Raw genomic sequence first — 26088 nt, 5'->3', positions numbered from 1 at the left:
AAGAAAAAAAATAGTTTTAATAAAAAAAATTACTTATTGTAGTTTTGTGTAAACTTATTTAAAAACCAAACAAAAAAAGTTTTTTAAAAGAATGAAATTTTAAATAACAATTACAAATATGTATTTATGATTTTTGTTGGATAAAATTATAAGACTCCGATACAGTGATGCTAAAATAATATTGTCTCTTATTTACTGTGAAAATATAACATAAATTATGATACTACTACTTAACAATAACAAAAATAAAAACATCTTTATTCACCAAGTACTACAATAAAAAATGCACATCTTGTTTGAAAAATATAAAATTATCAAACTAACAATAAAAAATAAATTCTTTAAAAAAATGACTAAGACAATTGTCTCTATAACTCTCGTAACATGCATCTTTTTGGGTACTTATACTTGTACTATTATATGCTTATGCATCAAAATACAATCATCATAGGTGCCAACCACAATCACAACCACCAATATGAAAGGATAATTACGTATACAATCATCATAATGACAACAATTTTCATTATATTATAACTTTGAAAATATTTTTTTAAATAAAAATCATAAACTCAAACAACCATCATATAAACACATGTGTTATCTCCAACTTAAGGATCTTTCTCTAACAAGTTCACACAAAGACACATGATAAACTATTTCCCAATGTTAGACCCTCTTATAGAGTTTAGAGCCCTTCGCTTTCTAAAAACTAAACAAATATCAGGTTTCCAACTTCAACTCACGAACATAGCTTACCTCCCATTCCGTTCGTTCACCACAAGAGTTAGAACTCTTTACTACTCCTAGAGTCTTATGAACATAATTCACTCCTCACTGCTCTCTCAGAGACTTACTAGCAAAGTTCACCAGTTGAACCACCACATGGAGTTTACCAGTCATTCACTAAACCCTTCCTATTCACCACTAGATACTGATATGGTATACACAGCTCACCAAAAGCCTAAGACTTCACCTTTTGCTAGGAGACACACACACAATCTATCAACAATCATCCCCTGTCTATACAGGGTTTCTCACACAACATCAATACACCACAAAAACTCGTTATACATTCACAAATAAGATATAAAAACAAATTAAGACATGTTAATGTTAGAAAGTGGACTTTAAGCCTAACTCAACCACATAAAACTGATTTGCAAGGTTAAGTTTGCACCTACTTATATATCTGTGAATTGACAGATATGAGCCTTCCAACACACCCCTTACGTCAAGGTATATATATCTCGACATGGGACTGGACATCCGATAGTATCCAACAAACAACAAATCTTGTTAAAATATATTTTAATTATGACTCTAATACCAATTTAAGAAGTGGACTTTATTCCTAAATCAAACTCACAAAATCAGTTTATAAGATGAGGCTTACACCCACTTATATAATGTGGATTAGTCTTATATTTAATCATTGTATAATTCCTAACACACACTTTCACGGCGAGGTATATCTCGAACATGAGATGAAACATTAACAAATAATCTCGTAATAACCTCGTTGCTAATAAAACAATAAACCCATAAAAATTATTTTTGTTCTTAACTATCTTTTAGGTGCTTATAATTTAATAATAGTTATCAATATTTCAAATATTCAATTTTTTTACCAAAAGAGAATTACGTAAATGATTTTGATACTAACTTACCATATTTTCATGTATCACCTCATTTCATTTGTTATTATTAGAACATTTGCATTCTAAACTTGTTTTGGACAAAAGAAATAAGAAAATACAATCATAAACAATGGAGTGATATTAATGTAATAAATTCATTTTTTTTATTAAAACTGATTTTTTCCTTCCAATAAAAAACAAACATGCTCTTTAATTAGAATTTAATTTATACATATTTATAATTTAAATTATAATATTGGTATGTATCGATATTATTTAAACATAGAAAAAATTATAGTCATATTTATTTTATTTTTAATATATATATATATATATATATATATATATATATTCATTCTAAATTTTAAATATGATTTTTTCAGTCTGCCGACGTTCACGTAGACCTATTTTATTATTATTAGGGTTAAATATGTTTTTGGTCCCTTAATTTTTTGTGAATTTTGAAATTAGTCCATTTTGAAACTTTTGACCAATCTAGTCCTTCATCTTTTGGAATACATGGATTCAGTCCTTTTAATCAAATTTTGTTAGGTTTATTTGATGTTTCGTACGCATTTTAGGATTGTATTTGAGTTGTTTATATTGTTTGACACATTTTTGCTTTAATGTTAAGTCAAATACTATTATGAAACGCGTTTGAAATGTCAAATAAATTTAACAAAATTTGATTAAAAGGACTAAATTCACGTATTTCAAAAGATGAAGAACTAAATTGGTTCAAAGTTTCAAAATAGACTAATTCCAAAATTCATTGAAAATTAAGGGACCAAAAATATATTTAACCCTTATTGTTATTATTATTATTATTATTATATATATATATATATATATATATAACTTTTTGTGAAAGTTAAGTTATACCTTATATTTGTGTACTCTTTTAATGTTTATGGAAAAACATGTTGAGAAAAATCCTAAGATTAATATTACGTATATAATATTAGAAACCGCTTTAAAGAAAAAATATTAGATTAAAGTTCTTATTTCGAAAAGTAAAGAACATGTTTTAGGTTATTATTCAATACATGTTGAACATAAATAGATCCACGTGTCATTGTAGATGAACCTAGACAAATAATTTAGAAAATGATAGAAGAGGTTGTGGAACACGAAGTAATTTCAGTATAATATATATAAAAAAAAAATGAGAGTAATTAAGTTTGAAGATACTGTTAGGAGTATTAATTTACTCGTATAATAATTATATGAATTAGTGTTATAAAGATAAAAATGAAAATACACTGAAAAATAATTGTAAATTGTAATTTTTTAGATCAAGATAATAAAATTTATAGATTTCTTTACAAACAGACGTCTTATTTTTAAGTTAGATTTAAAAGAAATTATTTATAAATTTTGAAGTTTAAGATTATCTCTAAAAAAAAGATTATTTCTAAAATTTGAGTCCAACAAATCTTCAAGGTTTTGAAATTTAAGATGCCGAGTCATATGATTAAAACATATTTTTGATATTAATAAAAAATAATAAAATATTTTTTTATGATAAGAACTATAAATACAAGTAAAACAAAAAAATATGAAAAATTTAAATTTAAAAATATTTTATATTTAAATAAAAATTTAAAGTAAAGCCTTAAAAATAATATATCATATAAAATGTAGTTAAAACAAGGCGTTATTGTCTATAATAACTTTATTAATTGTTTAAAACATATTATAACCCATCTTATTGTAAGAGAAATTATTATCAAACTATAACATTACCAAAATTACACTTTTCTACAACATTTTGGAAATAATTAACGTCATTTTTTTAATATGTAAACTTTGATCATACATAATGTTTCAACTTATCATATTTAAATTGGAAATTACTTCTATCACTCTTACATCTTCTTTAATTTTTTTTTTAAGACTATTAGTACTTTTATTTTACATAACAAGACTGTTAAAACTGCACAAATATTAAGAATAATTTCTTGAAATATTTTCTTCATCAATAATTAAAACGCGCAAATCTCTTGAATTATATTATGGACCCCTTGCATAGTTTTATAGGTGTAAATAATTTTCAATTAATAGTAAAATAACATGTTTAAATATTGCTTTCACATCACATGAGTAATTCATATGAAGAAGTAACAAAATATTTTTTTAAGTAGTAATTTTATTGCTTTCTTAAATTAATAGATAAAACACAAAAAGTAAACGAAGCACAGTTTATACTTTTTAATTAAAATATTGCAACATTAAATAATTAAGTTCAATGTGACATCTTTATTTAATTTATTTATACATATAATTAATCATTAATAATTAATATATAGCGCATGTCAGAACCATTAGGTTAAATTAAATCCCAAAAATATAGCTCAATCGGTGATATATCTATGAGAAACACCAGAAATTTCCACTTATCACATTTGTTCTAAATTTTCATGTTATAATTTCCCTGAAAATATTCCTAACTCCCATCTCTTTTTTTCTTGATTTTCCGTTACATTTTCGCTCCCTTCTTTTTTCCAGCGTTTTCCACACTCATCACTTGGTTCTCACGTTTTCTGTTTCTCTACCAATTCCATTCCCGAACCACCGATTCCACCTCGCGCAATGCGTTCCTCCGAGTTCCAATTCGAAGGGAACGCGCGTCGTTGAAGCTGATTTAAGCGCTTTTCGCCGCTTAGGGTTTTAGGTCAGGGAATGAGTGTGAGCTCATGGCGTTCACTTGCGCGGCTGCGATCGCTCCCTCTCTCCGCGGCATTGCTCGCATCGGCTTTTGTGACCACAAGGTTTCGCTCGCCGGTTCTCACAGCGAAGTGAATTCGGCGTCGTTTTGCGTTTCGTCGCGTGCGGGGAAGAATGATGTTTTGCTCGAGAGGAGGAAGTTGAAGTCGGCAGATACTCGCGTTGTCGACAATGCGCAGACGAAATCCAGCATTGGAATTGAAATTCCTGTTTCGTGCTATCAGGTGATAGAGCTTACTGCGCTTGTCGTATTGTGTGCCTTTTGTTTTTCATTTTTTTTAATTTGTTTAATTTTCACTTGACAAATATAATTGTATGGTCAAGAAAGAATCTTGTTGTGGGTTTCCATTTAGAAAGTGTTGTATATTTTTATAATATTTATTCTGTTTAACGATACATGAATCAATTTTTTAATGCAAGTATTTTAAAATGCTAAATAAAGTAACGGCAGCGTAACATTTTAGTAATTATGTATGAAAATGAAAATTATGAATAAAAATGTTTTCTGAAACTGAAAATGTCTTCAAGTTCTCAGTAGAGGATGACGATAGCTAAACCACTAATTCAAGTATTGGTTTGATTCGTGAATTGCAGTGGGAATTTATATCAGATTAAATTCTTTCATAATTGATTCCGATTCCACAATGACAGTGAAGGCAACAAATAATTCTCTCTACTTTTTCAATTTTTGGATATGATTTTGGGACTAGAATAAATTTTGGCGGTTATCTAAACGCACTTACTATTAGACTTGCGTGCGGAGCCTAGCTTATCTGCAATTATGGTACATTGGAAGTGGTGGGTAACTGTATTTTTGTTTTCCATTTAGTGAAGGTGTTGGGGGTCGGATTGGAAATTTTATGCAGTTAGGACGATTTTTTATAATTTCAGGCTTATTTCTAGACTGATAAATATTTTGCTATCTTTCTTGTATAGCAAAATCCTGTTCTATTTTTGTTTCACTTTTCTTAAGATTTATACTTCACCATTGATCACCCAGTTATGTCATCTTGCAGCTCATTGGTGTTCCTGATCGGGCAGAGAAAGATGAAATAGTTAAGGCAGTTATGGGTTTGAAAACTGCAGAAATTGATGAAGGTTACACAGTTGATGTTGTTGCAGCTCGTCAGGTGTGGACCGGTTATGCTCTGTGATTAGCTGATTGTAAATTTGTGCCAAATTTGGCCTTTGACTTGCATACCAATAAATTAACTGTATCGAATGTTGGTTGTTGCTCTTGTCTAATTTCGCTTTGCAGGATCTTCTGATGGATGTTAGGGATAAGCTTCTTTTTGAGCCAGAATATGCTGGCAACCTGAGGGAAAAGATTCCCCCTAAATCGTCACTTCGAATTCCATGGTCTTGGTTGCCTGGTGCTCTTTGCCTTCTTCAAGAGGTACCCCTGGCATGTGAATAGTTTTTCTTTGATTTTTTCTTGTTCTAATGGTTCACTTGCACAGCTTATGACCATTACTTTTATATTCCTGTTATTCAGGTTGGAGAATCAAAGCTTGTGCTAGAGACAGGACAGACAAATCTTCAGCACCAAAATGCCAAGCCATATACTGATGATATGATTCTTTCTATGGCGCTAGCTGAGGTAAGACATGTGGACAGATAGGTTGAATAATTACTCCCTGAATTTGTTGCAGTGTTTTCCCTTTCTTTACCATTGGTGCTTTCTTGAAGTGTGCAGTTGCGAAGATTGGCTTTGAGAAGAAAAAAGTATCTCAAGGTTTCGAAGCTCTTGCTCGTGCTCAGAGTCTTCTAAGAAGTAAACCATCTCTTTCGAAAATAACACTGCTATATCAGGTAATTTTTTTAGAAGTCTTTATTCACTAAATATTTTTAAGTCAATATTTTATGAGTGAAAGATTGGGTTGTAAAACCTACCCTTTCATTCAACAGAAAAGAGTAAAGATCATTAAAGTCAACAAATGAAAAAAATGTCACTCCTAACTTTTATTTCTGTATGAGTTTTCTGAGAATTATTCAGTGCATATATAGTGAAAACGATTATTTGCATTTCAATATTACGTTGTTATTGCTTACTATAATTGAAGAAGCTTTAAAAATAGAGACTTCTGGTCAACTTTGTAAATAACCAACCTAGGCACAATCAGACAATACAATAATATAAATATTTAGTAACTCGCATCCTTATTTGTTTATAGTGACTTTATTACTCTATCAATTCTATTTTAATTTCATTCTCCCTCCTTTGTGTCTTACTCTTTTTACTGGCCAATATACCATTCCGTAGCAGTGGTGGTTCAACTTAGTTTTGAAGAAAAGTCACATTTTGGCTGTTTCCTGAGATATTTTGAAAAACAAAATGATTCTCTTTTATGAAACAATCGAAACCACCCCTGAAGCATCAACTTCTTTTCTATTTGAGTTATCACATTATGTCTCTATATTAGGCATGGAACACAATCCTGAGGATGCTTGTCATGGTTTCTAGATTGAAGAATCTCTTGAAGAGCTTGCGCCAGCCTGCACCTTGGAACTACTTAGCATGCCACATGCTCCTGAAAATGTTGATAGAAGACGAGGTGCAATTTCGGCTTTGCGGGAATTGCTCAGGCAGGGTCTTGATGTTGAAGCTTCATGCCAAGTACAGGACTGGCCTTCCTTTCTGTGCCAAGCATTTGACAGTTTGCTGGCCAAAGAGATTGTTGATCTTCTTCCTTGGGATAACTTAGCCATGATGCGAAAGAATAAGAAGACGATTGAATCACAGAATCTAAAGGCAGTAATAGATTCTAATTGTTTCTATAGAGTTTTTAAAGCTCATATGGCAATTGGGTTTTCCAGCAAGCAAAAAGAGTTGGTAATACCCTCTCTGAATCTTGTAGGCATATAATTCTCCTGTTATAGTCCATATTTCATAAATACTGTTTTGATGGCATACATTTTCAAACAGTGTCTTTCTGAATTTCATCTTGATATTAATTGTTTATTTTGAACTGCTAATTTTATGCAGATTAACAAAGCAAAAGGAATATGCGAATGTTTGATAGTTTCAGAGGGTATTGATTTGAAATTTGAGGAATCTTTTTGCTTATTACTACTTGGTCAGGTACATTTTGAATCTTGGTTTCCAGCAGCAATTACTTTTTCCTCCCTCCCCAATTTGTCCTTGGAGTATCTGCAGCATTATTTGTCTCTACTTTTGTCTTAAATTGTAGTGCACGGAGGCTGAGGTGGTTGAAAAGCTTAAACAACTTGAGTTAAACTCAAATCCCAAAAATAATTCAGTCTTGGGGAAGGCAATAATGGATGCTTCTGCTGTAAACCCATCATTGGTATTTTTCTTGTTACCATGTTTATTATTGTTTTTGTTGCTGTTGGGACATGTTAGCTATGACTTAGATCTCAAAGAGTAGTGTATTTTGGAGCAATTTATGCTCATATAATGTTTATCCTAGAATTCAAATGGTGTACTGATGTTCATTTATTTAATTGTTTTGTTTTTACGTTGAAGAAGCTCGTTTTAACAGAAATGTTTTTGGCTATAGAAAAATCTTTATGGATTTTAAGTTTCTACGTGATATAGCAGCTTATCTTTAATGCTTCAAGTCTTGCGTTATATCCTTCATCTTGAGGCTGTGATAAAATCTCAGCCTTTTTTTATTTCTTATATCAGACCACTTGCTGAACTTGTGCAGGAAATTTGGCTGAAGGATTCAGTGCTTGCATTATTTCCGGATACTAAAGATTGTTCTCCAGCTTTGGTGAGATCAGTTATAGTAGGCAATAACTAGTTTCTCACTTTGATTTTGAAAATTAATGTTTATTGATGACCATTTCTGTAGGGCCATTTCTTTAATGCTCAGCAGAAATTTTCTGGAAGCAAGAATTCTAAAGGAGGAGCTCAACAAATGTTGCCCACTATATGTCATAGACCTCTGTCCTCATCTGGTTCCTTGGAACGAAGAGATGTTGAGGAATCTCGCTCATACATGAGCTCTTCTCCTACTGTAGGGTTTGCTGTCAAGCAGCTGACTCCTACTGATTTACGGAGTTCATTGCTATCAGGTAGAAATGAAAATGTAAGCAATCCTATTGAGCCACCAGTTCAAGTGAAAAGGAACCTTGGTAGTCATCGCGGTTCAGGAATTTGGCATGGTTACTTCCCTCAAGGACACATATTTGGAAGAATAACATACTTTACTGCATTGGGTTGTATTGCATTTGCTTCCATTAAGTTGTCAGGAATTGGCGTAAGCAAGACTCTTATTGGTTCTCATTCGGCTTTTACTAAAGCAAATGGTAACATTAATTGGACCGCAGATTCAGCTGACAACCCTGTACGCCCCGCTTATATTAGGGAAAGTACTGTGACCAACAAACTGAAGAGGATCATTTCGATGTTTAAGATACATTTGTTGCAGCAATCAGGTGCTCGAAATCATGATTTACATACTACCAGTACCTCGTCTTCATCTATTAATATTTCCAGAAGGCCAATGCCTGTGGAAGAAGCAGAAACCATTGTTAGGCAATGGCAAACAATCAAAGCTGAAGCTTTGGGACCTAGCCATGAAGTTAATTGCCTAGCTCAAGTTCTTGACGAATCAATGCTTGCTCAGGTAGTTCATGATGTGGCTTTAACCTCTTTTTTATGTGGTCAAGTGCCATTTGAACTTGGTATTGTTCAATAATTCATCTCGGCATTCAGTGAACTACTTCACTGTAAAATCATCAAGCCCCACCCATATATTTTCTTGATTGCTTTTGACTTGTGACATGTATTTGGTAGTTTGTGAATATAATAATAGAATGGAATTATAACGAATACAAAGTCATGTAACTCAAGAAAAGAATTAATTCGTGTTGTTATCCTTGCCAGTGGAACGGTTTGGCCACTGCTGCAAAAGAAAGATCTTGTTACTGGAGATTTCTTTTGCTCAAGTTATCCATCATTCGAGCTGACATTCTATCAGATGGAAATGGAGCTGACATGGCAGAAATAGAAGCTCTCTTAGAGGAAGCAGCTGAACTCATTGACGGTTCTCGGCAAAAGAATCCTAATTATTATCTGTAAGATGCCTAACTGCCTGACTATCCGTTTCTGTTATTTGTTTTCCTTAGTAACAACAATCAAGCACTGCATAGTGTTAGTAATATGCTTATTAACTTATCTTTTTTCATTTATTGATTGCAGCTCTTACAAAGTCAAGTATGCTATGAAGAGGCAAGACGATGGATCATGGAAGTTCTGTGAAAATGATATAATCGAAACACCATGACGTTTGGCTGATTATTCCTATGCCACGCCAGGATAACGTATGTTGCACACCTAACTTGGTTCCTTCCCTAACCTTTTGTTTTCTAGAGCCTTAAAATTCAAAATACAGATCTCCATTCAGGTCAATGATGACACCTAAGTATTTCACTTTACACAATATAAGATCCTACAGCCCCTCTTCTTTCTGATATTTACCTGTAAGAAATTCATTGGGATTCATATGATCCTATTGATTGATTAGAATTCATTGTGATGTATCAGAAAAAAAAAATGAAAAAAAATAACATTTCTGATTCAATTTTATTCTAATTCTAACAGAAGTAATGTCAATTGTACTTTTGCTACTCGTATTTTTCCTTCTGCCTTTAGTTTGATGGTGGTGGAAATAAAAATGTAGAGTTCAAGGACGAGTAATTGCTTTTATGTTTGTCATTGCAAATCAAAAATTCCTTAGAGAAAAAAACAAAAAAGAAAAACAGAAAGAGTCCTTCTCTCCCATGACAAAATTAGAGTGAGCTTAAAAGTGATTTTGTAGTTGTAAGTACATTTTTATTGAGCGAAAATAAGGATCACAATGGATACATGGCTAGTAATTCTCTGTACCAGTTCCATTAGATGAAAGTTAGTTCCGTGCTTGCACGGTTATTGAAAAGGTGTATTTGCGAATTTTATATATACTAACAGATCTCTGGAAGTATCCGTGAGTATTCATTCAAATATTAAGTTTTAAACAAACATTAATATAATAACAATGTTTTATTGATAAATAAACAATTTATATATTATAGTCCACACACATGGTCTATAAGTATTTAAAGACTCTGTCCTAGTCTATTTAGTCTGTACCAAAAATTAAGTATAACTATATTTGAATAATTTCAATTTGTGATACCTGCTATTCAACTTCATTAATAGGGGAATATAATGTGTAACTGCAGATATTTTTTGCCATGCGTGTAAAAAATATTGAGTACTTTTAGTAAACTATTTATTAAAAGAATGTCGATGGTAAGGTTTTTATTATTGATTATGGGATGGTTAAAATTTAATAAAAACTTGATAGATAAATTTGTTCAATAATAAGTGAAATATACCAAGTTACAAAGTTTTGGCTTCTTTTAATAATTTTCTCTCAACTAAAAATAAAAATTCTAGAGTGCATTTTTAAGAATGTCGTCATTTTTAATTTACTCGAAATTAAATTTTAAATTATTTGGATTGAGATATTGATAAAAAAATTAATATAAAAAAATACTGAAAATTAAAGTAAGAGTTTTAAGTTTAAGGCCGAATTATTACGGGACACACCTATTAGAATACTGATATGAAATTTAAAATTATATATTTTAAAAAGGAATTTATATTTAAATTTTTGAGAAATTACATGTTAATTAAAAATTATTAAAATATATGTCTTAAAATACTCTTATATTAAAACAAAGCCATAAGGAGATTTTACAAAAGCTAAGCTACTCTAGTTTACTTACATATAGTAAAATAAGATCCTCGTCATGATCATTGTATTGGTGATTATAAGGTTTACTTACAAGTAAGTAATTATATTTCTTTTAGTTTTCTCTCTAATTAATGTTAAGAAAACTTTCAACGACAATATAAATGAAAATAAATATATAATTAAAAAAAATTGTTAATTTTGAAATTTGAAATAGAGAAATAAAAGAAAAAGAAATTAGAACAATCTTTCATAAAAAAAAAACCCTAAGGAATAAAGCCATTATATTTATTTATTTTTAAATAATATTGTGTTTTTTTTCTTTTTTAAAGTAAAAAGTCCAAGAAGGAGGGAGGTATTTGGGGGCATTTGGGTTTTGATCTGTGAAACAGCAGCAATAGTAGTAAAGGAATTCACATTCTCCACTCAGAAAGAAAACAGAGACAAAAATGGGAAGACAAGCCGTCACCAGATTGCTGTCCTCCATCGCCTCGCGCCGCCATGGCCTCCGCCAATTCTCGGCGGCCACGCCGGCTGTGTTCGTCGACAAGAGCACACGCGTGATCTGCCAAGGCATCACTGGCAAAAACGGCACCTTTCACACCGAACAAGCCATCGAATACGGCACCAACATGGTTCCCTTTCTCTTTCTCCATTTCGATTTCGATTTCGATCCATTCGTTTTTTCATTTTTTTCTCGTTAACTCCACCATCGCATGCACACTTTTGCGTCTGCTAACCCTAACTTCTGACACGACAGGTTGGTGGTGTGACTCCTAAGAAGGGTGGAACCGAACACTTGGGCCTTCCCGTCTTCAACACCGTCGCTGAAGCCAAGGCGGAAACCAAGGCCAACGCCTCCGTCATCTACGTTCCTCCGCCGTTCGCTGCCGCCGCCATCATGGAAGCCATGGAGGCTGAGCTGGATCTTGTCGTCTGCATCACCGAGGGCATTCCTCAGCACGATATGGTAAGTCGTTTCTCGCAAATTCTGAATTCATAATTTGCAATGTGTGGAATAGACATTGTGGTTTAAGGTTTGTGTTTTTGTGATTGTAATTGCGTTTTGATTTTGTTTTGTAGCCTGTCTGCGTATTCGTTTAATGCTAAGATCATGTCGTGGCTAATGGATGCCTTTGTATTGCTTAATTGATTTTGAGGGGGGAAATGGATTAGATTCCTCTAAATGGAGGAGAAGTCGATGTTAGTCATACATAATATTTCAACATATTTATACTCTTTTATACATGTATATGTACTACCAAAAATTGAATTTAAATCAATTATTGCCCTGTTTGGATACATTTTTTTTTTTTACATTTATAGGAAAGAAAATTCAATGTGAAATAAGTTTCTCCTATAAGTTAAAATTAGTGTCTACATAAACTAATATTTAGAAGTTCTTTCGTTTTTTGTGTTTCTAGAAATTGGTTTTAACTTATGAATAGACTGATTTTAGCTTATAGAAGTTTATTTCATTTTTTTTTTATATTATTTTCTCTCAACTTTTCATGGAGAAGTTTATTCGAACATGTTGAAATTTCACACTTTACCCTTTAAAGTGAGTTGCTTGCTTTAGATAAATCAGATCCAACAATGGGCTATCAAATGCCTTGTGTACTTTACTTTTGGATCTATGCTGCTGAGTTAATACTAGTGACTGAAGTTGATTTTGTTTTTTCAATTGCAGGTGCGGGTTAAGGCAGCACTTAACCGGCAGTCCAAGACTCGTCTGATAGGACCAAACTGCCCTGGTATTATCAAGCCTGGGGAATGTAAAATTGGAATCATGCCAGGATATATTCATAAGCCTGGTCGCATAGGAATTGTCTCTCGTTCTGGTACCTTGACATATGAAGCAGTGAGTATTTGTTTTCATGCAGGGGGAGACTATTTCTTTTGTTGCAACAGTGTCAGATATTGATTATGCTGTTTATGTATGGTGATTAGAATAAAAACTTTAAATTGATGCACCCCTGCTGATGAATAATGACGTGTTGCTGACATATAAAAATAGACACATTGTACTACAATAATTTCTGTCTATTGTGCTACTTTTCACTGACTGCGTTGGGTGAATCTTTTGTTCCACTTGTGACGTTATAATATTCATGTCTTGATTATTTCCCTCAGCTGTGTTTGGCATAATAAGCAACTTGCTTATTTTCTCTGGAACATTTTGCTGACATTATGAAAGTTTGAAGAAATTCCAACCTTTCAAGCATCTTTTTAAATTTTAATTGTGTAGCCTTTAGAAAATGAAAAAACTGATGCTTGTCTATTACTGAATTATAGGATTGTCCCTGGATTTATTACCATTTGAAAATTGAATTTCCTTTGATAATATGATGCATGGTTACCCGTGGATAAACTATATATTTGTTCTCAACTATTCAGGTTTTCCAAACAACTGCTGTTGGCCTTGGACAATCCACGTGTGTGGGTATTGGAGGAGATCCCTTTAATGGAACAAACTTTGTTGACTGCCTTAGGAAGTTCCTAGTTGATCCTCAAACAGAAGGTATCTTGTCATATTTTATGTTGTCATAATATTAATGTGTTCTGTTTATCAACGACCTTTGTCTTCTGTCCCTAGTTTCCTTCCTATCCAATGTTCCAGTAAGGTTAATGGGACAGTGTAATTCATCATTACTGTTTGTTTGTGCAAATCAGGTATAATTCTTATAGGAGAGATAGGAGGAACTGCAGAAGAGGATGCTGCTGCACTAATTAAGGTTCCTTTTTAACTGTTACTGATGCATAAACTCATTTCTTTTAGTACTGATCAGTATCCTATAAATCAAAATAAGTTTGTCTGTCTTGTGGGGAAGGGACCCAACCCTCAATCAGTTCAACTGTCGTTAGGCATAAAATTATTTATTTGATCATATGTTGTGGCTGATGTTAGTCGAGATGATGGAGTATATTAAAAATCTTTAACTGTATTTGGATGGCTAAAGCTAGACCTGGGCAAAGAGATCATTAGACGATTTACATTGATTCCATGTACCATTTATATGTTAAGAAAAAAGAATCGAATGTGCTTATTGAAAGCTCAAAATCTTATCTTGGTAGATGTGAATCTCCTATTTTGGGTGACGAGATGTTAAATAGTTATTACTTATTAGTAGTTACTTGGTGATATTTCTGTTAAATATCTCATTTTATAGAGAAAGCAGCAAAACGTGCTCATTGCTATCTCTTTTTTGTCTTGTCTAAAGGGCTATTTTCGTGAGTTTTTAAACTGATTTTAAGAATGGCTGAACAGGAAAGCGGCACTGAGAAGCCTATTGTTGCATTTATTGCTGGTTTGACTGCCCCTCCTGGCCGTCGAATGGGTCATGCTGGAGGTAAGATTTCACTTTTGGAATTGATAGCTTGAGAGAAAATATCATTCTGTCATGTTGCTCCATTTATCATCATTAGGCAACATGCTTCTTTGTCTTGTTTTGTTTCTTGCTCATTTAGTTTCCAATTTTTTAGTTTATAGCTGATTATCCAATCATGGGTCATGGCTGATTATCCAATTTAAATACGCACACTCACATATATTGTATAATTCAAATGTTAAAATGGTAATTCTCACCCTATTTTTATTCTATCTAATTTCAATTTGAAATCCCAATTTTTTGGTTCTAGCTGATGGAAGTTTATCTGATTGTTAGATAATTTGGCATTTGTTAGTTTGGTATATAAGCAACTGTTTTTGTTGATAGTAGCCTTGTTCTGTTTCACTTGCTTATCGGGCTTAGCACAATATTTTTAGCTTAGATGCGTATCGGGCTTAGCACAATATTTTTAGCTTAGTGCATGTATCACGAGTGGCAGCATGATATCATGTAGGTTGAATGGTTCCTCGAGTGATTAATCATCTTTATGTCTCGTTAAAAATATCATTACATTTTGAAAATGAAGTTAGCATGGGAAGTTTCATGTTTAGTGCAAGCATTAAGAAGTGTCACCTTTTAATTTATTGTGTTTTTCATTTTTATGACATGAATAGCTATTGTGTCGGGCGGCAAGGGAACTGCACAAGACAAAATCAGAACCCTCAGGGAAGCTGGGGTGACAGTCGTGGAGTCCCCTGCCAAAATTGGAGCTGCCATGCTAGACGTTTTCAAGCAGAGGGGCTTGGTGCAATAGTTTGGGTTGATTTATTTTCATCAAATCATTTTGGGGCCCATTATTTTATAACATGTTCAAAATTTCTTGATTCCCATTGGTAATGATGGGTTATTTTTCTCTTTTTTAGTTTTGAGAGTTACGAAGAGGTGCACCAAAATAAAATTCAAGATGCTTTATATTTGCGGAAGTTTGAAACGTCCTCTTTGAATTCCGATTTTTGTTGCCTTGATTTGTAAGCGCGTACCCTCTGCCAATGAATTTCCGGCAACTAAATTGACGTCAATATTAAATGCCGAGTCTATAACGTGGGGGCCAGTTATGTCCTATGATAAAATTGTGTGAATTTCTGTGGTAGCTTATGTTGTTATAGAGAAATTTCTGTTACGGTGACACTGTCATTATAGTTAGACTTAGATATCCACTAATAAGTAACATCACCAGTGATCACTTTGATGTTGCCATGCATGGTTCCCGAAACAGATTAAAAAAGTTACTCTAGAATATTATCTTTTTTCGAAATTTTTTATTAATAAGTTTACTTTCTAGTCATGGTTAACAAATACATTACGTTCTATTATTTTATCTATACTTAAACATTACTAAATCAATGAATTATTATCGTTTAAACATTTAATTTACAAAAACATTTTTTTAATTAGAAAAGGTTCTTTTTCAAAAAAGAAAATGCATTAGCTAACTTTGGCTGAATCGTACAAGAAGAAACTCGATACATTTTTGTGCTCCTTCCCTAATCATCTACAACTCTGTTTATGCTTTGATGACAAACTTATCTTTTCTAGAGGTAGATGTGTGTTGATTGCTAAAAGTTATTATCCTCTTGAAGATTCATGTCAATTGATCAAATTATGTTATTGAAATTCTTGAATGGTGTATCTACATCCATAAATGCATTCAACAAAAAATTTAAATAATGTGTAATAACTTTTAGTTATATCTCGAGCTAAACTCAGAAATTCAGCAAGATTAAAAATGAGGTGAATCCTCTCCTTCTGAAATTTCATTTAAGTATATAAAGATCTAAAAAGATACAATATTTTGAAAATTTTAATCTGAATTTATTTGAATCAAAATTAAGAAACAAACACATTTATAACACTGGATTTTAAGATTTTGATAAAAGATTATTAAACTTATAAGGCGAAGATATCATGATTAAAAAAAAGCGTCATAAGCAATGATATTAACAAGTTTCAATGATATTCGATAAGAGTTAGAATGATTTTTTATATAAGGTCAAGCAAGAACCCTAACAAAAGGTTTAGCTGATGCTGCATAAACACGAGAAAAAGAATCCTACTCATTTAATTTATCTCCAAATTGATCAACACAATTAGTTTCCACGCCTCTGTAAGTAAATGAAAGAAAAGAAAATTAAAATTCCATATTACGAGTACAAATCCCATGCTTTAGTGGTGTAAAATTGTGATTAAGGACTCATATCTAACATGGTTTACACCTTTTTACCTTAAATCATCGCAATTAAACATATGTTTAATTTTACAAAAGGAAATACAATCCATCTCAGCTTTCCTAGTAGTACTTCATTTTTCCACTTTTTCCTAACCATAATCCTCTTGCCATGTGTTGTATTTTCATATTTATTTAGTGAATTTAATTCTCCTCAGTTTTATCACTAACATCTTCTACGTTGCCTTCTTTATCACTTCATCTTCCACATTATGCCATCTTCTATGAAGCCAAAACTTACCCACAATAGGTGCATTCAAAATTATTTTGATGCACACTTTGTCTAATAAGATTAGTTGTATTAACATCTTCACGTAAAACATAGTTAACAAACACATTCTCATCATAATTAATTATGCTTAAACATAGTTAACCAAGGTTTTGTCAACATTTCCCTGCAACTGAAAAATGAAGCAATAAAGTTCAGACATATAAAACCCTCCATTGATATTCTTATTCATATCTTCCTCTGCATCAAAACTTACCAATAAATATTCATTCTCCACATCCATTAATTCAAAGACACTTTTCAACAACAATTTAGAACTGACATGTTACGCTCTTCCATTTTGTGAATGAGAGTTGGACTTTTTAGGAATAGATCTTCGATAAATATTTTAAGGAATCAGACAAATTAACTTCATAATTTTTGTAATTTTCAACATATTTTTTATAACTTTCAGTTAAAAATCATTTTATTTCTATTTTGTGAAACCAAAATCAGATTAGGTAAAGAAGTTAAGCTACTTAGAAAAAAACAATAAAGTTCTAACTAATGTATTTTTTTATCTAATCCAACTTCCTCACATTGAAGGGTCAACGATAAAAAAAAAAAAAAAAACTTTACACTTGTCAAATTGATCCAAAAAAATAAAAATATTTAAAAACAGAATATATAAATTATAAATTAATGTATAATGTTAAGAAAAATTGGGGGACCATGACCCTTCTTATGTTATAAAGAAGTTCCCTCATTGGAGCTTTCCTTGACAGTGCAGTGTAATGCAGTACTTAACACTGCAGTTCAAACTAAAAAGCAATTTCATGCTTTATATTAGAATCCAAAACTGTTGCATTTGAGTGTTGTATGTCCTCTGCTCTGCCCCATAAAGAATCTACCTCTGTAAATCTGCATAAAATCACAGAGACATTTAGACCAGTAAATTCTCCCTTATAGTTTAACTAAAAGATATGTCTTCTACGGTTCACATAGACTTTTCTCTTAAATTGATATAAATTATTAAAAGCTCAAGCTTTCAACAAGAATCTTAATCACTATTCCTCGATTCTACATTAAAAATATACTATACTATACTGTACTGTACATTATGAAAGCACAATAGAAAAACAGTACACGAAAAATCAACAAATAATCTAAATTCCTATTCTCTCTTCTTCCACATAGTTCAAATTTTTTACTAGTTTCTTTGATGTTACTAAATATTAAAAATACACTGTATTGGTAAACATTAAAAATACACTGTATTGATATTTTAAATATCTTTTTAATATATTTTAAAACGTCAAAATTAGTGATAATTAGTATATTATAAAAGAACAGTAGATGAACAACACAAAAAATCCAACGGAGAATCCAAATTCTCTTCCACCTCAATCACCATAACTCTTTCATGAACCAATTATGTATAAAAAATGAATATAAACACAATACTTTACATTTTGAATAAGTATTTAAGAAAAACTATTATGAAATACTTTATCCAAACAATACAATTTGAAAATCTAGCCCTTTTTAATTATTGCTACAATTATTGTTATTTATAAATGCCTTATTTTTAATTGTTTTAATTCATAAATACTATATTAATTTAAATAAATAAAAAACTCACCAGATAGATAAACAAAAAGAAATGTTTTTTTTTTTGTTTTGATTTACTTCCAAAACGAGATTACTTTTTCATTTCCGGGTTTTCTTTTTCTTGAATTAGTTACATAGTTTAAAACATTTAACTTTAATTTAAACTCCTCTACTCTCTCACATCATAAACTTCGTTTAACAAAACGAAACCAATGTCAAGTGAGTTAATCACCTCAATTAAATTAATCAATCAATTATTTACAAAATGCTTTAAATACAAAGACAATAATTAATTGGTCCAATCTAATATAAAACACACACTATATATTATAAAAAAAAACAGTGTAACACATTCGGTTTAATTAGTGTTTTATGTTAGAAAACAGTGTATTAATGAGTAAACAACCTCAAAATACGAAAAACAAAAAACCTAGGTTCTGTTAGAAAAAAAAATTAAAAAACACGTGTTATATGTTTGAGTGTAGATGACAGTGACACCCGAGAGAGAAAGAGTGTGTGCAGTGTAGTTTGGATCCAAACCCAAAGGTAGTGTTTGGAATCTCTTCTTTGCCAATCCCTACTCTGGTTTTCATTCCTACAAACCGTTGACTCTGACTCTTCTTCATTCCATCATCACAAGATTCAGATCCACTATCATTCCATTTCCTAATTCCAATTCCAAATTCTCCATGAAACCCTAATTGCACCATTGTTCTTCAACTTCAAACCTTTAACAATGGCGCAACAAGATCTCAAACCCTCCATCAACTCTTTCTCGTTCCCAAAAACCCTAAAGCTCAAGACCAAGCAGCAGGAGCTCCTCATCCGCGTCGCCACACTCGCCCTCATCTACGTCCTCGCCTTCATCACGCGCCTCTTCAGCGTCCTCCGCTATGAGTCCATGATCCACGAGTTCGACCCCTACTTCAACTACCGCACCACGCTCTTCCTCACGCGCAATGGCTTCGCCGAGTTCTGGAACTGGTTCGACTCCGAGTCCTGGTACCCGCTCGGCCGCATCATCGGCGGCACGCTTTACCCCGGCCTCATGCTCACTGCAGCTGCCATTCACTCCCTTCTCCGCTTCCTCCGCCTCTTCGTTCACATCCGCGAGGTCTGCGTTCTCACCGCCCCTTTCTTCGCCTCCAACACCACTCTCGTCGCGTATTTCTTTGCCAAGGAGGTCTGGGACTCCGGCGCCGGCATTGTTGCCGCGGCGCTCATCGCGATCTGTCCCGGGTACATCTCGCGCTCCGTCGCTGGCTCTTACGACAACGAGGGCGTGGCGATCTTCGCGCTGTTGCTGACTTTTTACCTCTTTGTGAAGGCCGTGAACACTGGCTCGCTGGCGTGGGCTTTGGGTTCGGCGTTTGGGTACTTCTACATGGTGTCTGCGTGGGGAGGTTACGTTTTTATAATCAATTTGGTGCCGCTTTATGTGCTGGTGCTGCTTGTGACGGGGAGGTACTCGTTGAGGTTGTATGTGGCGTATAACTGCATGTATGTCTTGGGGATGCTGCTGGCAATGCAGATTAGATTTGTGGGGTTCCAGCATGTGCAGTCCGGGGAGCACATGGCGGCAATGGGCGTGTTTTTCTTGCTGCAGGTTGGTTTCTTTTCTCTATCCGTGTATGTGTGTTTAGGATTTTATCTGGGACGAAAAATAGATGCAGTTGTTTGGGTAGTTTTGAAAAAAGGGTCGCGAATTGGTAACAATGTTAAATTTTTATTTTCTTATTTGGACTACTGCACCATAATTGGCAATGTTGTGGTTTCGGCTGCAATGTCTAGGCTTCTGAATGTAAGCGCCACCAAGGTTTTAAATTGTGGTGACAGTTTTGATGGGATACTTCTTGTTACAGGAAATTTTGGACAAATGTGTGTAGGATTTTATCTGGGACAAAATTTAGATGCCGCTCTCTAGTTAGTTTTGTTGAGGTTTTAGAAGAATGTTTGTAACCCCGATTTCAGTTGCAATGTCAAGGTTTTTGGGATTGAGTGCCACAATTGATGGTCCGCAATTGCGATTTCAGCTACAATGCCTAGGTTTTTTGGAATTTGTGACTGCAATTTCAACCACAATATCAACGTTTTTGGGAATGTAGCTGCATTTGTCTGCAATTTCCTGCAATATTAGGGAATACAATGGAATTGTCCCCTTAATTATGACTTCATTTTCCTGCAATATCAAGGTTTATGATGGATGGAGTTGTGACCAAAATTTAAAAGCTTTTTCTTCAATCAAAATTAGAATTTCAATTTTGGTAACATAGTAAATATTTGCATTAATGTCCAATGTAGATGACTAAATTGATACTTTAGTTCTTGATTAAAGAACAAGGGTGAAAGCACATTAGGAACTGCGCTTAAGTTTTGTCCTTTCATGGGAGTTGTTTTTCTCTTAGCGTCTAACTTGGTTGTTTTTGCAGGTGTTTTTCTTCCTGGATTGGGTGAGGCATTTGCTAAGTGACACCAAACTCTTTCAGTCCTTTTTGAAGATTACTGTGACCAGTGCGGTTACTGTTGGTGCTGTTGCTTTGGGAGTGGGCATGGCGTCTGGTTATATTTCTCCATGGACTGGGAGGTTTTACTCCTTGCTGGATCCAACTTATGCCAAGGATCACATTCCGATTATAGCATCTGTCTCTGAGCATCAACCAACTGCTTGGTCATCCTTCATGTTTGATTTCCATATCTTGCTGTTCCTTTTCCCTGCTGGTCTCTATTTTTGTTTCAAGCGCTTGTCTGATGCCACAATCTTTTTAGTTATGTATGGTCTTACAAGCATGTATTTTGCGGGGGTTATGGTTCGGTTGATTCTTGTTGCTACCCCTGCTATGTGCCTCATTAGTGCTATTGCGGTTTCTGCCACCATAAAAAATTTGACACGGGTAGTGAGGGCCAAGAGCCCAGCTGTTCAAAGTGGATCTACTAAAGGAACTAGCACTGCAAAAAGTTCTTCTAAGGTTAGATTCTTTTAGTAGCCCATTTAGTGAAAGGCTTCTTCAGACGAATTGCATTCTATTGTGTTGAAAGTCTCTCGCCTTTATAATCACATGCTAATCCAGTAAAGAGTGTACCCGTCCTTCTACTTTGTCCACTTGCTTTCATTTCTTTAATTTCAAGAAAGAAAAATCTGTTTTCGTTTGGTATATTCCAAACAAAATATTTACTTAAATGCCAATGTGCACCAGACAGCTGGTATGGTAATTGCCATGTTCTTTCACAACAACTAAATGTAACTTCACGTGTTTATCTTTTTTCAGATTGATATTAAATATTGTATGAAATAGTGTTTTGTCTCTTAATGTTGTTGCAGTGAATGTTGATGTGACTACTTAATAATCGGTGTATGATTGCTGTTATTTAGGGTGTAATTGACAACTCCCAGCCTTTCCAAAGGAATGGTGCAATTGTGTTACTCCTTGGTGCTTTCTATTTGCTCAGTAGATATGCTATTCACTGCACTTGGGTCACATCAGAGGCTTATTCATCTCCCTCAATTGTCTTGGCTGCAAGGGGTGCTCATGGCCAAAGGGTCATCTTTGATGATTATCGTGAAGCATACTATTGGCTTCGACAGAACACTCCACAAGATGCCAAGGTGATGTCATGGTGGGATTATGGTTATCAAATCACTGCCATGGGAAACAGAACTGTAATTGTTGACAATAACACATGGAACAACACTCACATAGCTACTGTTGGGCGAGCAATGTCATCCTACGAGGATGAGGCTTATGAGATAATGAGATCGCTTGATGTGGACTATGTATTAGTCGTGTTTGGTGGTGTTACTGGTTATTCTTCTGATGATATTAATAAGTAAGGCCATATGAAGTATTTTTTTTTGTTTTTATATCCATGTTTACTTCATGTGTGAGCCCACTTCTTTAGGAAAAACGCTAGATAGACCAGTCTTGCATTCAGAGGTTTTCACATACAGCTGGCTTCATTAGAGTCGTTGAGCATATATGTGCTTGAGCATAAAACAGATAAAGTTAATAAACCATATGTTTTAAGTGTTGTCACTCTAGCTCAAGCCACTCATATTGTGTAGGTAGCTTTACTCTATTTTTGAGACTGTTCACTCTCATTTCAATAGTTGGCGCCTTTAGGCTGTCCTTATTCTTTATTGTGTGTCTTACCTTCTCATTTCATAGGAGGAGTGTGTATTAGCCTTCATATGTTCTAGAAAATAAAATATTTATATACATTCCATCATCAAGTTTGTGCAGATTGGCTGCCCATTTTTATGGAAACATGAACTAGGAAAACTTGGTTCAAATATGTTTCCAATTGTGGCTTTAATTCTTATACTGTTTTTGCATGCAAAAACATTTCTAGGTTTGTAATATCTTCACTGATCAAATTAAGCTTAGATAGTATGTTGTTAGATTTTTCTGGTGTAAAATTTTATTCCTTTCTGAAGATGTAAGTATATATACACTTATTGAGTATGTCCCAAATATTAACCTTGCAGTTTTTCTTCTGATTTTTATTTGTTTCTTATTTTAATTTGTACAGTGCTAGTATTTCTCTATCTTTTCTGCTATAATACGTTTAATACTTTTAAAACATATTCCCATATTTTTGTGTAGATTTCTTTGGATGGTGAGAATTGGTGGCGGAGTTTTTCCTGTGATAAAGGAACCTGATTACCTTGTGAATGGAGAATATCGAGTAGATAAAGGAGCTGCTCCAAAGATGTTGAACTGTCTCATGTAAGTTTTGTAGCATTACTAGTTTAGCACTACAAGTCTATGTTTGGGTTTTGGTGTAAAATAGAGAATTATGTACTAAAATTGACAAGTGTCCTCTAGCGGCACAGAAGTTTAACTAGGTTGGAATTTGTAAACAGTCTACGACCAGGGAAATTGGGTTTTCCTAGGTAGTATTTGATATACCCTATTTTGGGTTCTATTTTCCTTAAAAAGAGAAGTTGTGCAAAACAATGTTTTGTAGAAGCTCTTACCATAAAAGCAGTGTTTTTTTTTTTGTTTAGAATCCCAAGACCCCAAGTACACTGTCAAACAGTTTTCAATTAGTAAAATTTAAAGTAAAAGCAAGGGTAAATGCTATTCTAGTGTTTCCCCAGTGCGAATCAGGTTCTATTTATACACATTAAAAAGAGTGGAGAATGTTCAGGACTTCAGGATAATATTATTTGCTGGTATTTGAATCGTATGTAAAGGAACTTGATGAATTGATACATGTTGAATTTAATTATATTTTTCGTATCTATGGTTCTTAGGTACAAGCTATCTTATTATCGGTTTGGGGAGCTGACAACAGAATATGGCAAGCCACCCGGGTAAGTTCCATGGCTCTTGTTTATACAATTTTTACAAAGACTCCAAAAAATCTAGGTGTCCTTGCATTTGTGGTTTTGACAATGGGAATGAAGAATCTAAGCTACTTTGATTAGCTAGCTATATGGAAATCACACGTTAAAAATATCCAAATTATGTTTTAAGATTTTGGAGTTTGATAAGTCTATTTGCCTTTTTATAGTTTACTATCCAATGTAGAAGATTACGTTATGCATAAGTTTAGGGTATCCGCCCATGTACATACTTAGAGTAGTAGCCGGTTAGACTGAAATATGTTTACTCCCAGAATCTCTAGTTCAAATTACAGCCTTATATCAAACCTGTTCAATTTTCATAACTAGGTGTTTCTTGCCACATTGTTATCTTCGCTTATGTAGGAATAAAATATGAATTCTTGTATCCGTTTGTCCTATGGACCATCCTCAATGATGATTCGTGTAATATTGTGTGTATGCTTGTTAATATGTTCTGTTTGGTACAATGACAGATATGATCGCGCCAGAGGTGTTGAAATTGGAAATAAGGACATAAAGCTTGAGTACTTGGAAGAGGCATTCACTACACAGAATTGGATAGTTCGTATTTATAAAGTGAAACCTCCTAAAAACAGGTGGTAACTCTAATCTCCCAACCCCAGATGCCCAAAAAATGCAAAAGAAAGGACTGTTTTCTCCGCGGGAAATGATAGCTTTCTAGTGAACTTGAGCGTTGAAAATCTGTTTACAGATTCTGGACCAATTTTGAAGTATGTAGAATTAGTTGAGCTCATTTTATGGATTTTGTTTCTCTTTACTACAGTTTATGACTTACTGCCAACTTAACTTATTGGCTTGGTGTCACATGTTTGCCACAGATTATACAATATTGCCGTAATACAACTTTTAGAACCGAGCCAAACAAATCATTGTGGTATGGTTAATTGCCTAATATTTAGTTTCAAATAAATAAATCTTTACGTTGTATGAAGGAAACAAGAGATAAACTTTAATTTTCAAAAGAATTGATCTGTGAGTTGATGTTTCAAAACAAGTTAACTGTTAAGCTAATTGGTGGCTGTTATGCTGAGTTGTAGTTAATAAGCTTATAGGTTATAAGTTTTAAATTAGTAAGTTAACTCGATATTAATTTTTATTTAATTTAACGTTATATTCTTGTTTATATTTTTTGTTGTATTTAGTTTTCATGTAGCATTATGAAATAAAATTTATATTACTTCAAAGTTAGACTTTTTTTAATTTGAACGGCGTAAAACTTGAAAGGTAATCAATAAATAGTATAAATACTAAACTAATTAATTATATCTGCAAACTTAAAAATTAATAATAGATAAATAAAATGTAAGATAATAAAAAATGTACTAAAATATATAGAACATTAATGAAAAATTCAAATATGCTAAAATTAGATGTTCAAAGCATTTTATAATCTATAAACTAGAAATTCCTATAATAAACTAATGCCAGATGTTTGTCAAATTGTCTCGAGTTTGATGAAATTAATTTATAAACGAATTGATTAAGTTAATAAATAGTTAATTGGTTTATTAAACTCATTTTAATACTTCTCAGAATCAATCTCCTACTAATAACTGTTTCTTTTATTTTAGAGTGTCCCACTCAATATATTTTCACACAGGAACTAATAAATATAATATTTTTCTCGTAAAAAGATTAGGAAGTAGTCTTACACTTTTTGAATTTTATTCAAGTATAGCAATTGTTTGTTTTTCTCGTTCCACTTCAAAGATAATTGTATAGTAAAAGTATAATCAATAAAGCATAAATAGCGTTAACTTTTAAAAAGAAAAATTATATTTGTCAGAGAAATACACAGTGGAACCGAGGGAGTGGTAGGATTAGAGACATTAGAATGTGATGACTTGTTTGACACAGCAATGATAATATTTTTGTGCGTGTCGGTAATGTGATTCGGCCATGTGCCTCTGTCATTATCTCGTGTAATAGAAAGTGGGAACACGCATGTGACTTATTAATCCCTTCATCACACGTTGTTTAGTTTCAATTCAACTCTCCTGCTTTACTCGTTCCATCACAACTTCAATGTACATTTATGTGAAAAACGCAACCACCATACTTTGCGTATGAACACGATAACAGATCTTGTACTATGTGCCCATGATTGGATGGACCACTTCATGGAGCTTTAAATTTTCATTACATGCATTTTGAATCCTTAAAACTTGCCTACATCAACACAATTATTAGAAATAGCACATGAAATTAGCAGAA

The 26088-nt window shown here is 33.1% G+C and overlaps 3 protein-coding genes across 3 annotated transcripts; all 3 read left to right on the top strand.

The window, feature by feature from the left end:
• Positions 1 to 3997: 3997 nt before the first annotated feature.
• LOC114182395 (plastid division protein CDP1, chloroplastic) lies at positions 3998 to 10024 on the top strand. The gene is made up of 12 exons (XM_028069265.1): positions 3998 to 4591; positions 5384 to 5497; positions 5626 to 5763; positions 5863 to 5967; positions 6057 to 6179; positions 6832 to 7200; positions 7354 to 7449; positions 7559 to 7675; positions 8039 to 8104; positions 8186 to 8962; positions 9223 to 9413; positions 9538 to 10024. The coding sequence occupies exons 1-12, from the start codon at positions 4337 to 4339 to the stop codon at positions 9620 to 9622; spliced, it is 2436 nt and encodes an 811-aa protein (XP_027925066.1). The 5' UTR covers positions 3998 to 4336; the 3' UTR covers positions 9623 to 10024.
• A 1407-nt stretch (positions 10025 to 11431) lies between these two features.
• On the top strand, positions 11432 to 15553 carry LOC114182752 (succinate--CoA ligase [ADP-forming] subunit alpha, mitochondrial). Its single transcript, XM_028069683.1, has 7 exons — positions 11432 to 11709; positions 11835 to 12044; positions 12765 to 12935; positions 13472 to 13595; positions 13748 to 13809; positions 14343 to 14424; positions 15078 to 15553. Exons 1-7 carry the CDS (start codon positions 11524 to 11526, stop codon positions 15215 to 15217), a joined length of 975 nt encoding a protein of 324 aa, XP_027925484.1. The 5' UTR covers positions 11432 to 11523; the 3' UTR covers positions 15218 to 15553.
• A 3456-nt stretch (positions 15554 to 19009) lies between these two features.
• LOC114181794 (dolichyl-diphosphooligosaccharide--protein glycosyltransferase subunit STT3B) lies at positions 19010 to 24719 on the top strand. Its single transcript, XM_028068350.1, has 6 exons — positions 19010 to 20112; positions 20936 to 21472; positions 21877 to 22331; positions 23108 to 23230; positions 23761 to 23820; positions 24327 to 24719. The coding sequence occupies exons 1-6, from the start codon at positions 19243 to 19245 to the stop codon at positions 24454 to 24456; spliced, it is 2175 nt and encodes a 724-aa protein (XP_027924151.1). The 5' UTR covers positions 19010 to 19242; the 3' UTR covers positions 24457 to 24719.
• The last annotated feature ends 1369 nt before the right edge of the window (positions 24720 to 26088 follow it).

The sequence above is a fragment of the Vigna unguiculata genome, chromosome 4 (assembly GCF_004118075.2).
Source record: "Vigna unguiculata cultivar IT97K-499-35 chromosome 4, ASM411807v1, whole genome shotgun sequence".
In the NCBI taxonomy this organism is placed as follows: Eukaryota; Viridiplantae; Streptophyta; class Magnoliopsida; order Fabales; family Fabaceae; genus Vigna; species Vigna unguiculata.
The sequence above is the reverse complement of the archived record's forward strand: the minus strand, read 5'-3'. Positions and strand labels throughout refer to the sequence as shown.

Excerpts from the sequence above, each read along its gene's own strand:
- LOC114182395 (XM_028069265.1), top strand. The coding sequence starts at position 4,337 with ATGGCGTTCACTTGCGCGGCTGCGATCGCTCCCTCTCTCCGCGGCATT. Across the intron at positions 5,498-5,625 it reads ATGTTGTTGCAGCTCGTCAG|GATCTTCTGATGGATGTTAG; the intron begins GTGTGGACCGGT and ends TTCGCTTTGCAG. Across the intron at positions 9,414-9,537 it reads AAGAATCCTAATTATTATCT|CTCTTACAAAGTCAAGTATG; the intron begins GTAAGATGCCTA and ends TATTGATTGCAG.
- LOC114182752 (XM_028069683.1), top strand. The coding sequence starts at position 11,524 with ATGGGAAGACAAGCCGTCACCAGATTGCTGTCCTCCATCGCCTCGCGC. Across the intron at positions 12,045-12,764 it reads GCATTCCTCAGCACGATATG|GTGCGGGTTAAGGCAGCACT; the intron begins GTAAGTCGTTTC and ends TTTCAATTGCAG. Across the intron at positions 12,936-13,471 it reads GTACCTTGACATATGAAGCA|GTTTTCCAAACAACTGCTGT; the intron begins GTGAGTATTTGT and ends TCAACTATTCAG.
- LOC114181794 (XM_028068350.1), top strand. The coding sequence starts at position 19,243 with ATGGCGCAACAAGATCTCAAACCCTCCATCAACTCTTTCTCGTTCCCA. Across the intron at positions 22,332-23,107 it reads TCTTCTGATGATATTAATAA|ATTTCTTTGGATGGTGAGAA; the intron begins GTAAGGCCATAT and ends ATTTTTGTGTAG. Across the intron at positions 23,231-23,760 it reads AAGATGTTGAACTGTCTCAT|GTACAAGCTATCTTATTATC; the intron begins GTAAGTTTTGTA and ends TATGGTTCTTAG.